The sequence below is a fragment of the Heptranchias perlo genome, chromosome 16, assembly GCF_035084215.1.
Source record: "Heptranchias perlo isolate sHepPer1 chromosome 16, sHepPer1.hap1, whole genome shotgun sequence".
NCBI classification, from domain to species: domain Eukaryota; kingdom Metazoa; phylum Chordata; class Chondrichthyes; order Hexanchiformes; family Hexanchidae; genus Heptranchias; species Heptranchias perlo.
Genome location: NC_090340.1, coordinates 10,847,951 through 10,863,901, shown reverse-complemented (window position 1 = coordinate 10,863,901; position 15,951 = coordinate 10,847,951). Strand labels below are relative to the sequence as shown.

The 15,951-nt window shown below is 47.1% G+C and overlaps 1 protein-coding gene across 7 annotated transcripts in view; it reads left to right on the top strand.

Annotated features, from left to right (window-relative positions):
- LOC137333486 (protein MTSS 2-like) overlaps positions 1 to 15,951 on the top strand; it is a 175,412-nt gene that overhangs the window by 106,407 nt on the left and 53,054 nt on the right. For all 7 annotated transcript variants that reach the window (XM_067997652.1, XM_067997649.1, XM_067997647.1 and 4 more), the window contains exon 4: positions 10,541 to 10,625. In XM_067997652.1, the coding sequence (XP_067853753.1) occupies positions 10,541 to 10,625 (85 nt within the window). The remainder of the gene's footprint in view (positions 1 to 10,540; positions 10,626 to 15,951) is intronic.

Genomic DNA, 15,951 nt, shown 5'->3' with positions numbered 1-15,951 from the left:
ACTCTCTTTTCCATCTCTACGTCTCTCTCCGACATTACAACAGTGACTACACTAGTACCTCATTGGCTGTAAAGCGCTTTGGGACGTCTTGAGGATTGTGAAAGGCAAGTTCTTTCTTTTTCTGCTCTCTGTCTCCGCTCTCTTTTCCATCTCTGTCCGTCTCAGTCTCTTTTCCATCTCTCTGTCCGTCTCAGTCTCTTTTCCATCTCTCTGTCCGTCTCAGTCTCTTTTCCATCTCTCTGTCCGTCTCAGTCTCTTTTCCATCTCTCTGTCCATCTCAGTCTCTTTTCCATCTCTCTGTCCGTCTTAGTCTCTCTTCCATCTCTACTTCTCTCTCTGCTCTCTCCATCTCATTGTCTCCCTCCACTCTCTTTCCATCTGAATTTGTCTCTCAATTCTCCTTTCCATCTCTTGGTCTCTCTCTGCTCTTTTTTCCACCTCTCTGTTTGTCTCTGCTCTTTCCCGTCTATCTCTCTCTTCCCTTTTCCATCCCTCTGTCTCTCTCTGCTCTCTTTTCCATCTCCGGTCACTTCTTCATCTCTACGTCTCTCAGTTCTCTTTTCCACCTCTCTATCTCTCCATTCCTAGCTGCCATCCTGCCTAATTAGCCCTCCTTTGCAATATAACAGAGACGAGGACCTACATACACTGGTAGCTTTGTCTGGGTGGGACTGCACTCGACTGGATCCATTTTTATCTATCCAGCATCAGCCAGAGAATCACCTGCAATGGCTTCTCTTCCCACTCCCGCACCATTACCTCTGGAATCCCCCGAGGATTTATCCTTGGCCCCCCTCCTATTTCTCATTTACATGCTGCCCCTCAGCGACATCATCCGAAAACACGTCAGGTTCCACATGTCCACTGACGACACCCAGCTCTACCTCACCCCCACCTCTATCGACCCCTCCACTCATTTATCACATTGCTTATCCAATACTGTTTGAGCAAAAATTTCCTCCAACTAAATATTTTTAAGACCGAAGCCATTGTCTTCGGGCCCTGCCACAAACTCCGTTCCCTAGCCACTGATTCCATCCCCCTCCCTGGCCAATGCCTGAGGCTGAACCTCTCTGCCTCTACCTCTCCTCCTTTAAGACGCTTCTTAAAACCTACCTCTTTGACCAAGCTTTTGATCACCTGTCCTAATATCTCCTTATGTGGCTCGGTGTCAAATTTTTGATAATCGCTCCTGTGAAGCGCCTTGGGACATTTTACTACGTTAAAGGTGCTATATAAATGCAAGTTGCTGATGATGAGTCCTCCCCGACAGTACAAATGAGCTAGTTGGATTAAAAAAAAACTGAGGCAAATAACTGCTATATTTTCTTTTTAAAATTACTTCTTAAGATTCACTGGGAGTCGCTTTTGTTCAGTGAGCTTGAAAACTGGGCCTGTGTATCTGAGGTGACCACATTGAAGGTCAAAGGTTTCACATTGCCATGGTTACAGGCTTGACTGGGAAGTTCACAGAAAGTGATTGATTTCTTGGGTATTGAGGCGGTGCCTGGATGCACGAAGAGAATGGAAAAGAAATTTGACAAAAGAAAGATTGCAGAGTTTCAAAGAGTAACAGTGGAGGGGAAAAAACCTTCAGTTCGACCGATGTCAGCGATTCGTACGTACGTAATGTGACATCACCTCTCGTGCATGTCGAAAGCCCGTCCATACTTCTATCACGGTCCCCAGCCCCACGCTCTGAAATTAGACAGCCCAGCCCAGCCCAGCTCCTCAAATTAACTTCAAACTCAAAAGCAAAATACTCCGGATTCTGGAAATCTGAAATAAAACCAGAAAATGCTGGAAATACTCAGCAGGTCAGGCAGCATCTGTGGAGAAAGAAACAGAGTTAACGTTTCAGGTCGATGAGCTTTCGTCAGAACTGGAAGATGTTGAAGATTTAACAGTTTTTATGCAAGTACAGAGCCAGAGTAAGGGAGTGGGGGAGGGAAGGAAAGATCAAAAGGGAAGGTCTGTCACAGGGTGGAGGGCAGGAGTGATTAAATGACAAAAGGGTTGATGGTGCAAGGCAAGGAGGGTGATAATGGGACAGGTTAAGAAACAGGAGATTGATCAGGAGGAGTTGTAAATGGCAACAGCAGAACCATTACCAGCACCTGCTGTCTGGAAAAAATGGGAGCAGTGTTTATGATTTGAAGTTATTGAAATCGATGTTGAGTCTGGAGGGTTGTAAAGTGCCTGAACGAACGATGAGGTGCTGTTCCTCGAGCTTACATTGAGCTTCATTGGAACAGTGTAAGAGGCCGAGGGCACAGAGGTGGGAGTGGGAATTCGACTAATTAGCTTGCCTTGTATTTCCTTGATTTTAGATGATTGAGGGGTGATCTGATCGTGCTTAAAATATTTAAAGGATTTGATAGAGTGGGGATACAGAGAAACTACTTCCTCTGGTGGGAGAATCCAGAACAAGGGGACGTAATCTTAAAATTAAAGCTGTGGCGTTCAGGGGTGACATCGAGAAGCACCTGTTCACGCAAAGCTTGGTTGAAATCTGGAACTCACTGCCCCAGTAGGCTGAGGATGTTGGGGGGACACTCAGAGCTTTCGAGACTGGGATTGATCGATTTTTGTTGGGTGAGGGGTATCGAGGGATAGGGAGCAAAGGCAGGTCAATGGAGCTGGAGTACAGATCAGCCATGATCTGATAGAATGGTGGGGCAGGCTCGAGGGGCTGAATGGCCGACTGCTGTTTCTAATGTTCCTATGTTGACGGGTGTTGTGTGAAATCGTAGCGGGCGAGCCTGCCCTTTCTGTATCCCTGGATTGGGTAGCACGGTCAATCCATAATAAATCAGTGACCTGACACCGAGGACTGTAAAACCAAGTTGCTTCAAGAAGACACTGGGGTCACATCTCCAGGAGCCACCTGTCAGGCCCATTAGTTTCAACAACACTAACGCTGGCTGTCAGACAGCACTAAACCCCCTCTCAGCCTCTCTGCTCACTCACCGTTAAAGCAAAATGGATTCTTCAAACCGAGGCAGCCGCAGGCTGAATAATATATAAAAACGGGGGCCCTGGATTTCTTAAAGGGGCAGCAGCCAATCTGAAGGAGAATTTATAATCTGGTTTGGAACGGCTGTTTCTTGTTGTTTCTAGCTGGGGGTAAGGGAGGTAGGAAGCTATAATGCTTTGTGGTGTTCCAAGAAGTTTGATTGTTTTATGTTTGGCCCACCATTTTCAGGTTTGCACTGTCCTGAGATTCGTGGGAGTGAATATATTTATAGAATTATTCGATTATTCTGTTTTTTCATTCTGCGTTGGTCTCGAGTCTCTTCACTAACTCTGTGGTACGGCTTCCCAAGAGGCCCTTGGGTGCCTCACCTAGGTAGACATTACTTGTGTGTGAGGCTAGAGCAGTGAGTGTTGACGGGCAGTTCGACCACTGCAGCATCACAGATCTGATCCCATCTTCACCTAATATCTATGCATGTTCACTTTCCAGCAGAGGGTCACTGAAAAGAAAGAAAGAAGACTTAAATAGTGCCTTTCACATCCTCAGGATGTCCCAAAGCACTTCATAGTCAGTGAAGTACTTTTGAAGTGTAGTCACTGTTGTGATGTAGGAAATGTGACAGCCAATTTGCCCTCAGCAAGATCCCACAAACAGTGCTGTGATAAATGACCAGATATTTTGCTTTAGTGGTGTTGGCTGAGGGATAAATATTGGCCAGGACATCGGGGAGAACTCCCCTGCTCTTCGATATGGTGCCATGGGATCTTTTACATCCACCTCAGAGAGCAGACGGGGCCTCGGTTTAATGTCTCATCTGAAAGACGGCATCTCCGACAGCGCAGCACTCCCTCAGTACTGCACTGAAATGTCAGGCTAGATTTTGTGCTCAAGTCTCTGGAGCAGGGCTTCAACCCACGACCTTCTGACTCAAGAGGGGAGAGTGGATAGTGGTCACCTGAGCAGGCCTCCAACAACTAGGCCGTAATCCAACTACTCACAGGCCCTTGAGAATGTGAGCCAGAGCTCGCCTCAAAGGGACTGTATTTGAATCCTGAAAGAGGGAGGGGAGAGCAGAGGAATGACGTAAAAAGGAAAAGCAAACAGAATTTAGATAATTTCAACAAAGTATTTTGAGTTTTGTGGTGTTGCACTGGGAACTTTGATTCTTTTTAAAACAATGACTAGGGTGGTGGGAGGAAGCAGCAGGGGGAACGTGTTTGCTCTCCATTCAGCCCTATGTAAATCCCCGGATCTGATTCTCTCTGTGAAGTCACTCCCCTCTGACCCATTTGATTATTGTCTGACCCTTTAAATATTTACCGGCCCGAGCCTAAGGCCTAAGATGTTGTTGAAACTTGAAAGTGGCCCAACTTCCTTTGTGTGTTGGGCGGTTTCTACTGGATTGAAAGGGCCCTCCCCTCCCCTCCTCTTCCCTCCCCCCACAAATACCTTTCCTGTCATTGGTCTCTCCCTCCGAATGCTCAGCTGGACCCGGCACAGAGGGAAGTTTCACTCCCCTTGTAGCTGAATTTGCTGCGCGATGCTCTGGGAAAGTTGTTTGCACGCCACGAGGATAAAACAAACGCAGTGCTTGTTAGCTGTTGGGCGTGGTACTGAGCCCTACAAAGCAGGCAGGACCCGGGATCAACACTCAGTCAGCACTGAGTTAGCTGATCTCAGCTCAGGCACCAGCCGGACGCCCTCAACACCACTGCACCGTAGAAGGAAGAATTCGGACAGATACCCACGGAGCTCTACTCCAGCACGTGTCTCGCTATCGATCCATCTACTGGTCCATCAATCTGCCCCTCTCTCTCAATATCTCTCTCTTTGTCTCTCCCTCCGTCCTCTCTGTCTCTCTTTCTCCCTCAGTCTCTTCCCCTTCTCCGTCTCTCCCACTGTCTCTATTCCTCTCACCCTCTATCTCGCTTCCTCCACGGATTTGAAATAGTTGCAGGCAGTCACTGAACGTTTGTGCCTGACATTCCTTCCCTTGCTATTTTAATGAAGTTACCACAGGAGGTTGGGGAAACGCCACGGAATTCCAGGGTCTAATATTCTGAAGCAGTAGCTGTTTTTTGCACATCCCCGATTTTAATCGCTCCGCTGTTGGCGGCCGTGCTTTCAGCTGCCTAGGGCCTAAACTCTGGAATTCCCTCCTGAAACCTCTCCGCCTCTCTCTCCTCCTTTAAGACGCTCCTTAAAACCTACCTCTTTGACCAAGTTTTTGGTCACCTGACCTAATACCTCCTTACGTGGTTTGGTGTGAAATTTTGTTTGATAATCGCTCCTGTGAAGCGCCTTGGGACGTTTTACTACGTTAAAGGCGCTATATAAATGCAAGTTGTTTGGATTAACTGGACAACTGGGTGTTGGTGATTTCTGGGGGCCAAGCTGGATTGTGTGAAAACGATGCCAGTGGAGATCTGTGTTTTCACATGTGAGCTGTGAGGCACAAGGAAGTAAGAACACAGGAGGTCATAAATAAGAGTAATTGATCCTTGACGTGTGAGTGAGAGAGACCTTATAATTCACTTGCTCTGTCTCTCAGCATTTCACATCAGCCACGTCGCTGCTTGTTAGGCGGCGGGGGAGGGGACTTTAAAATTAATAAATTAAAAACACTTTCTCGCACATTTTTTGAAACTTCTCTTGGGTACGGAGGGAATGCTTTAAACGCTGGAAGAAATTAAAACAACACAAAGCGCCAATAGATAACGCAGCAGGCTCAAATGCAGCTCCGACTTGTAAAGAAATACTTGCATTTATATAGCACCTTTCACAACCTCAGGACGACCAAAGGTGCTTTCTCGCTAATTAAGTACATTTTAGTACAGTGTAGTCAGTGTAGGAATATAGGCAATGCGACAGCCAATTTGCACGCAGCAACTATAAAAATAATTATCTGTATATTAAATAATCACTGCACCATTTTTGTCCAATTTTTTTATACAGTATATCTCTGCACTTTTTTTTTGCATTTCCTGCTTCTATTTCCGACTATCGATAATGTAAGAGCAACTGAACACTTTGTTTTGTACTTGCCAAATATTGTTTTCATTTAACAGTTCTTCGGGTGACACTGTACTACAGACACACTTATGTAGGACGAGAAAGTGTAATGTTTGCATGAAATGTAATCTGGATATTACAGTCAGTGTGCTATAAAAGTCCCTATAAAGAAGACATTTGCCAGTTGTTCGTATTCTAGGACAAAGTCTGAAATTCTTTAAAGAAAGAACTTATTTTGTGGTATAACTTGAGCTTTTATGGTCTAATCATCTTAGGTGCTCTGTGGTTGCAGTGTGATCATGACCAGATAATCTGTTAGTGGTGTTGGTTGAGGGGTAAATATTGGCCAGGACATCAGGGAGAACTCCCCTGCTCTTCTTCAAAATAGTGATATGGGATCTTTTCATTCACCTGAGAGGGCAGGCGGGGCCTCGGTTTAACGTCTCATCTGAAAGACGGCACCTCTGACAGTGCAGCGCTCCCTCAGTACTGTACTGAAGTGTGAGCCTGGATTATGTGCTCAAGTCCCTGGAGCGGGACTTGAACCCACAACCTTCGGATTCAGAGGTGAGGGTGATAGCAACTGGCCCAATTCAGTCTGTCAGCTCTCGGGTACCCACTGCAGACTGATCAGATCTGCCTTCGGGCGGGAACTGGATGCCAGACAAGGACTGGCACTGAATCTCAGGATTTAAAGTTCACAAGGGTCCTGTGCTAACTTTGATCAGAGAGGATCATTTTCACCCCACTGTCACGTAATCCGACACCGTTACAATAAAACATGAGATACTTGGGCACGTCCTTTTGATCAGTTTTTCTCCTCATCAAGGTGAGCGATGTCAGTGCTGGGAAATGGAACACTTTCCATTACATCAAACATTCCCAGGGCAGGTACAGCACGGGTTAGATACAGAGTAAAGCTCCCTCTACACTGTCCCATCAAACACTCCCAGGGCAGGTACAGCACGGGTTAGATACAGAGTAAAGCTCCCTCTACACTGTCCCATCAAACACTCCCAGGGCAGGTGCAGCACGGGTTAGACACAGAGTAAAGCTCCCTCTACACTGTCCCATCAAACACTCCCAGGGCAGGTACAGCACGGGTTAGACACAGAGTAAAGCTCCCCATACACTGTCCCATCAAACACTCCCAGGGCAGGTACAGCACGGGTTAGATACAGAGTAAAGCTCCCTCTACACTGTCCCATCAAACACTCCCAGGGCAGGTACAGCACGGGTTAGATACAGAGTAAAGCTCCCTCTACACTGTCCCATCAAACACTCCCAGGGCAGGTACAGCACGGGTTAGATACAGAGTAAAGCTCCCCATACACTGTCCCATCAAACACTCCCAGGGCAGGTACAGCACGGGTTAGATACAGAGTAAAGCTCCCTCTACACTGTCCCATCAAACACTCCCAGATCAGGTACAGCATGGGTTAGATACAGAGTAAAGCTCCCTCTTCATTGTCCCATCAAACACTCCCAGGGCAGGTACAGCACGGGTTAGATACAGAGTAAAGCTCCCTCTACACCGTCCCATCAAACACTCCCAGGGCAGATACAGCACGGGTTGGATACAGAGTAAAGCTCCCCATACACTGTCCCATCAAACACTCCCAGGGCAGATACAGCACGGGTTGGATACAGAGTAAAGCTCCCTCTACACTGTCCCATCAAACACTCCCAGGGCAGATACAGCACGGGTTAGATACAGAGTAAAGCTCCCTCTACACTGTCCCATCAAACACTCCCAGGGCAGGTACAGCACGGGTTAGATACAGAGTAAAGCTCCCCATACACTGTCCCATCAAACACTCCCAGGGCAGGTACAGCACGGGTTAGATACAGAGTAAAGCTCCCTCTACACTGTCCCATCAAACACTCCCAGGACAGGTACAGCACGGGTTAGATAAAGAGTAACGCTCCCTCTACACTGTCCCATCAAACACTCCCAGGACAGGTACAGCACGGGTTAGATAAAGAGTAACGCTCCCTCTACACTGTCCCATCAAACATTCCCAGGGCAGGTACAGCACGGGTTAGATACAGAGTAAAGCTCCCTCTACACTGTCCCATCAAACACTCCCAGGGCAGGTACAGCACAGGTTAGATACAGAGTAAAGCTCCCTCTACACTGTCCCATCAAACACTCCCAGTGCAGATACAGCACGGGTTAGATACAGAGTAAAGCTCCCTCTACACTGTCCCATCAAACACTCCCAGTGCAGATACAGCACGGGTTAGATACAGAGTAAAGCTCCCTCTACACTGCCCCATCAAACACTCCCAGGGCAGGTACAGCACGGGTTAGATATAGATACAAGGACCAACATCTGTTCATATCAGCAGCTTGAGATATACGCAGATTAATGGGGACATGGATTTAAACTTTACTTGTGGCCCTCGAGGCCCAGTGATAGACGTCTAAGCAGACAAGAACTCCAGGCACCCGTGTGCTGCAGGAACTGCTGTAGTTTTGTCTCCAGTTATATTTAAGCCTATTTTCCCATGAATGTCACTGCTTAGCTGGCTGTTTGTGGTATACAAAGCCTTTGAATGACTTGGATCAGACAGTAACAGCCTAAGGCCTAACCCCATTCCTTCCCCTCCACAGCTGCTTCTGATTTCCTATGGAGTAATTCGGATCGCGATGGTTATTTATAACGTGAAGAAAATTCTGGAATTTTTCATCAACCTCTTCCCTGGCGAATTGGAGGCATTTCCAGGCAAAGGCTCTACCACTGCCAAGTCTCTGACTGCTTACCATTTTAGGAGTGGGAGGAACCTCTTTTCCCAAATTAGCATATTCCTTTCACATCACCGAACATACGTTTTTTATTGTTTTGAAAAGCTTGCAGCAGCTCATAAAGGACTTACTCAGATTTCAAGGGAAAAGGAAATTATTCATTGTAATCCCTGCAAACCACTTTATTATAAACAATCTGCTCTTCCTTCACAAGCCCCGGATTTCTGCTCCGAGGGGCACAAGATATAATTGAGGATCGGAGCCAGTGGTTTGAGAGGTGCTGGGTGGTGACTGGCAGAAGACGATTGGTGTCACAGTCAAATTGTCATAGTCGTACCTCAACTTTACCCCCTCCACGCTGACCTGTCATTGGTTTCATGTGCTTGGTGCATGCTGGGATACAACTGTATACAGATAGAGGTGTGGATACAGCTGTGTACAGATGGAGGTGTGGATACAGCTGTGTACAGATGGAGGTGTGGATACAGCTGTGTACAGATGGAGGTATAGGTTCAGATTACAAGTCACAATTTATATCAACTTTGTAGAAATTTCTATAGAATGGCATATTAAAAACCTTTTCCCTGCGAGCGCCAGGATTATATAATGAATAGTGAATCATACAATTTCCTACACACATATACATATATAATTAATAACCATAGACTTCACTTCCCTTAAGCAATTATTTAAAAGTTAACATAGAATATAAACCTAGTCGTAACTGTGCAGGATATTCAAACAGCCTGTTTCTACGACATTCTTTTGCTCGCCGTTTGATAGAGGTATTAACCAGTGCACAGGTCACCCCTACGTTCAAATCGCACCCAAGGGCTACTGATGTCAACGTAGCTCAGTGGGTAGCACTCTCGCCTCTAAGTTAGAAGTTCGTGGGTTCGAGTCCCACTCCAGAGACTTGGGCACATAATCCAGGCTGACACTCCAGTGCACTACTGAGGGAGTGCTGCACTGTCTGAGGTGCCACCTTTCAGATGAGATGTTAAACCAAGGCTCCATCTGCCCCTTCAGGTGGACGTAAAAGATCCCACGGCACTATTCAAAGAAGAGCAGGGGTGTTCTGCCTGGTGTCCTGGCCAATATTTATTCCTCAACCAACACCTAAAACAGATTATCCGGCCATTTATTCCATTGCCGTTTGTGGGATCTTGCTGTGCGCAAAATTGGCTGTCGCATTTCCCTACATTACAACAGTGACTACACTTCAAAAGTACTTCATTGGATGTAAAGAGCTTTGGGACGTACTGAGGTTGTGAAAGGCGCTATATAAATGCAAGTTCTTTTGTCGTTCTTCCCTACTCACCAAACATCCACTTCCCAGCAGAGGTCACCGGATAAATCGTCAGGAGCCTGATTCTCCCCTCCGAGGCCATGGTCAATTGAGGCCAATTGCGATACCCAACTGGTATCACAGCTAAGATCAGCTAACTCAGTACAGACCAGGAGTTGAAGCTGGGAGAATCTGGTCTGAGCGGTCGAGCTGCTCGCTGCCTCCACTAATTGAGAGGTGGGCTGGATGACCAAAGGTTTAGGTCAGCAATGCTGCTCCTTTTAAGTGTGCATTGTATATGAACTGTGAGACTGTCCACTCAATTGAACCATCAAGTGGACAGGTATTGAGCTGAGAGTCAGGGTAATTAAATCACTTCTGGGCAGTTTCTGACTGATTTATTTTCCTTCCGTGGGACGGTGTTGATTCTGTGCTGACGTTGTCTGCTATTACCCTCTGCTGGCCAGTGCTGGGAAGTACACCTGCTGATTCAAATCCTTCTCTCTTTTCCCAGGAGCCACGCGGGATATCGGCTCAGCCCTGACTCGGATGTGCATGAGGCATCGCAGCATCGAAGCCAAGCTCCGACATTTCACCAAGTGAGTGTCTCATTATTTGGAGCAGACGATTCAATTAAATCTTTTGGTCAGGGGTTTGATGGGCAAAGGCTGCCCGCTGTGGTACTCAGTCATACAGGCCAGTAAGTTGAGTTAGCTGATCTCAGATTGGGCTGGAGTAGGGGGGCTTCACTAAGTGTCAGTCTCTGGGATTAGGGAGAGTAGGGGGGCTCCAATGGGTGTCAGTGTCTGGGATTAGGGAGAGTAGGGGGGCTCCAATGGGTGTCAGTGTCTGGGATTAGGGAGAGTAGGGGGGCTCCAATGGGTGTCAGTGTCTGGGATTAGGGAGAGTAGGGGGGCTCCAATGGGTATCAGTGTCTGGGATTAGGGAGAGTAGGGGGGCTCCAATGGGTATCAGTGTCTGGGATTAGGGAGAGTAGGGGGGCTCCAATGGGTATCAGTGTCTGGGATTAGGGAGAGTAGGGGGGGCTCCAATGGGTATCAGTGTCTGGGATTAGGGAGAGTAGGGGGGCTCCAATGAGCGTCAGTGTCTGGGATCAGGGAGAGTAGGGGGGGCTCCAATGGGTATCAGTGTCTGGGATTAGGGAGAGTAGGGGGGGCTCCAATGGGTGTCAGTGTCTGGGATTAGGGAGAGTAGGGGGGTTCCAATGGGTATCAGTGTCTGGGATTAGGGAGAGTAGGGGGGGCTCCAATGGGTATCAGTGTCTGGGATTAGGGAGAGTAGGGGGCCTCCAATGAGTGTCAGTGTCTGGGATTAGGGAGAGTAGGGGGGGCTCCAATGGGTGTCAGTGTCTGGGATTAGGGAGAGTAGGGGGGGCTCCAATGGGTATCAGTGTCTGGGATTAGGGAGAGTAGGGGGGCTCCAATGGGTATCAGTGACTGGGATTAGGGAGAGTAGGGGGGCTCCAATGGGTATCAGTGTCTGGGATTAGGGAGAGTAGGGGGGGCTCCAATGGGTATCAGTGTCTGGGATTAGGGAGAGTAGGGGGGGCTCCAATGGGTGTCAGTGTCTGGGATTAGGGAGAGTAGGGGGGTTCCAATGGGTATCAGTGTGTGGGATTAGGGAGAGTAGGGGGGGCTCCAATGGGTATCAGTGTCTGGGATTAGGGAGAGTAGGGGGGCTCCAATGGGTATCAGTGTCTGGGATTAGGGAGAGTTGGGGGGGGCTCCAATGGGTATCAGTGTCTGGGATTAGGGAGAGTAGGGGGGCTCCAATGAGTATCAGTGTCTGGGATTAGGGAGAGTAGGGGGGCTCCAATGGGTATCAGTCTCTGGGATTAGGGAGAGTAGGGGGGGCTCCAATGAGTATCAGTGTCTGGGATTAGGGAGAGTAGGGGGGGTTCCAATGGGTATCAGTGTCTGGGATTAGGGAGAGTAGGGGGGGCTCCAATGGGTATCAGTCTCTGGGATTAGGGAGAGTAGGGGGGCTCCAATGGGTATCAGTCTCTGGGATTAGGGAGAGTAGGGGGTTCCAATGGGTATCAGTGTCTGGGATTAGGGAGAGTAGGGGGGCTCCAATGAGTATCAGTGTCTGGGATTAGGGAGAGTAGGGGGGCTCCAATGAGCGTCAGTGTCTGGGATTAGGGAGAGTAGGGGGGCTCCAATGAGTATCAGTGTCTGGGAGTAGGGGGGCTCCAATGAGTATCAGTGTCTGGGATTAGGGAGAGTAGGGGGGCTCCAATGGGTGTCAGTGTCTGGGATTAGGGAGAGTAGGGGGGCTCCAATGAGTATCAGTGTCTGGTATTAGGGAGAGTAGGGGGGGCTCCAATGGGTATCAGTGTCTGGGATTAGGGAGGAGGAAATCAACCAGGTCTCCCGCTCCAGTTCTCATTTGTAGATATCATGCAAGATGAGGTTTGTATTTGGCTATGATGTTCCCCTGTGGTTGAATAGCCTGCCAACGCAGCTGAATGACCCTGATGAGAGGTGCTGGAGGGCGTGTATCCTGGCAAGAGAAGCACGTCTCCTGGAGAAAATAGAGGGCTAAGAGGAAATCTCATCCTCAGTAAAAAAAAACGAAAAAGGAATCAAGGCAAAATTTCATTTGTAAAAGTGCAGGAATCCCCAGCACCATAGATTTAAAAGGAACGGCAGCAGAGAGAGGCAAGAGAGGGAAAAACTCAAAATGTGACATAACAGTCAGCACAGAGTGAAGAGCGGCAGAGTCCGAGGAATTAGAGCTAAGTGTTAAATTTATCATTGATCGTAAGTATTAAAAGGACAATATCCTTTTGGTAAACAAATAGACTAATTTATCTACATTGGTCTAAGGGTCAAAATAAACTAAGGAGAGGAAACCAACATTAAAGGGATAAAATTTGCATTAAATTTAAGTATCTGCTATACATGAATAAATAATCAGTAATTAATTACTAATTAATTTGAAATCAAAATAATTCATCAACTGATTACTATTAGACCTCAAGTAATTCTATTAGCTCTAGAAATAAATTTTTGCTAACAATAAATAAATAAACAATGGATAGAAATGACAGCACAGGCAGTGTGTCGGGACTGCAGTCGGGAATTTGTGGACAGCGTGTCTGTCCTGGATTTCCATATCTGCAGGAAACGTCTCTGCCTTGAGTCACTCCGGCTCAGAGTCAGTGAGTTAGAGACACTCCGACACATAAGGGAGGGGAAGGAATTTCTGGATAGTTTTCTCCAGAGTATAGTCACACTTCAGAGGAAAGCACAGGTGCAGGAAGGAGAGTGTGTGACTGTCAGTCAGCAGTAACAGGAGATAGAGAAGGAGGTCCCGCAGACACTGGTCCTATCCAACAGGTGCAATGTACTTGCTACCTGTGAGGATAGGGATGAAGGCTGCAGGAAGGATGACCAGAATGCTAACCAGACACCGTGCAGCAGGACGCAGTCCAAGGGGAGGAGGAACAGGATAGAAAGGTTGTAGTCATAGGGAATCAGATAATGAGAGTGATAGATAGCGTCCTCTGCAGTCGCGAGGACGTGTTGCCTACATGGTGCAAGGGTAAAGGACATCTTGGAGCAATTGGAGAGGAACTTGGAAAGGGAGGGGGATGACCCAGTGGTTGTGGTCCATGTTGGGACCAATGACACAGGGAAGAAAAGGCATAGGCGTACACAGATCAGGAAGGGGAATGTGTGTCTGAAAGAGAGGTATGGGAAGGAGGGGCTCCATTTCATGGGACACTGGCACCAGTACTGGGACAGGAAGGAGCTGTACCACTGGGACGGGCTCCACCTGAACCGGAATGGGACTAGAGTCGTAGTGGAAAGGATAAATGGGGCTGTGGATAAGACTTTAAACCAGTAAGACGGGGTGGGGGGAGCGGGGGGGGGTGGATTTAGTGAAGATAATATAAACCTGAAGATAAAAGAAATAGGAGATGAGAGTAAAGGTCAGACCAAGGTAAGGAATAAATGGTCAGAGAACAAATACAGTTATAGAACATAAACATAAAATGACTGTTAAAAAGTGAGTGGAACAATTAATAAAAACAAATAGAATTGCCCGTACAACAATGTGCACAGCATCCGAAACAAAAGTAGTGAGGAGCCAGACACTCTTGAAGACAATGCTTGACTGTTACAATTTAATGATGTTAATAATAAAACTAGTAATATTAACATAAATGAACATATTATTTTAGATAGAATTAAGAACCTGAAAATAGATCGAGCAGTCAGGCTGGATGATATCCACCGAGGGTCCTCAGGGAGATGGGACACGTGCTGTGCGAGCCCCTTGCCTATATTTTTAATAGCTCACTGCACTCTGGGACGGTTCCTGCAGACTGGAAGGAGACTAATGTCGTCCCCGTCTTTAAAAAAAAGGAGACAGATTGACCCGGGTAACTATAGGCCCATTAGTTTGACATCAGTAATAGGAGAGATGCTTGAGGGAATGATTAGGGATGTAATATATGATTACTTGGATTGAGGGGGGCATACTGGGAACACTCAACGTGGCTTCAAAAAAAGGTCATGTCTAACAAATTTGATATTTTTTGAAGAAGTCACCAAGATGGTAGATGAGGGAAGCCCAGTAGACATTGTCTACTTAGGCTTCCAAAAAGCTATCGACAAGGTACCACACAAAAGGCTTCTCTACGAGATCGAAGCCTTCAGTCTTAGCGGTAATATATTGAGCTGGATTGAGAATTGGCTGGAACGACTTGCCAGAAAGTAGTTATGGATGGATTTGGATCTGTTTGGAGTCCGGTCACCAGTGGTGTCCCGCAGGGATCAGTGTTAGGACCGTCGTTATTTACTATTTTATTAATGATCTAGGTGTGGTGTTAGGGGTACAATCTGCAGATTTGCAGATAATACCAAGATCTGTGTGAGTGTCAGGACTGTAGACGATGCTCGACTGCTTCAGGTGGATCTTGATGTGTTGGGAGATTGGGCTTATGACTGGCAAATGATGTTTAATTTGGAGAAGTGCAGTGTTTTGCATGTGGGCAGGACAAATGCTCAACATACAAACACTCTTCAGGGAAAAGCATTAAAGCAGGAGGAGAAAGAAAGAGATCTGGGCGTTCGAGTGCACAGGTCTTTAAAGGTTCATGAGCAATGCCGTGAAGCAATAACTAGAGCAAATAGGGTGTTGGGGTGCATTTATAGGACAATTGACTATATGACAAAGCAGACTATTTTGTCCTTGTACAAGACCTTGGTCAGGCTTCAGTTGGAACACTGTGTCCAGTTTTGGTCTCCTTACATGGTGGATGATGTTGAGGCTTTGGAAAAGGTGCAGAGGGAGGGCCACAAGATTAATTCCCAGCTTAAAGCAAGATAGGCTAAAAGAGCTGGGACTCCATACTTTAGAGGAACGTAGACTTAGGGGTGATCTGATTGAGGTTTGTAAGACGATGAAAGCAATAGGTTGTGATCCAGTTGACAGTTTGTTCCAATTAAATATGTTAGGAAGGACCAAGGGCCACAATTTTAAGTTGTACAAGGCCAGATCGAGGTTAGATGTCCATTTCGGGGGGATTCTGACTTAGAGGCGTTCAGTCATAATCCCACAGATGGTAGCTTCGCACCATTGGCTCCTCAGTCAAGCACGTACACCAAACCTAGAGAATAGTGGACCTCAGGAACAGGCTGCCGGCTCACGCGGTGGACGCCGATTCGCTGAATTCCTTCAAACGAGAGCGGGACCTGTTTCTGGTTGGGATGGAGATCACCTCGTACAAAAGGGAGGTAATATAATGCCCAGAATTATCAGGCCCAGTGTGATCTCCTCGACTAGTTTCGATCACCAAAGGGGTCAGAGAGGAATTTCCCAGATTTATTTCCTCCAAATATGTATACAAATCGCTGAAGGTGGCAGGGCAGGTTGAGAAAACGGGTAAAAAAG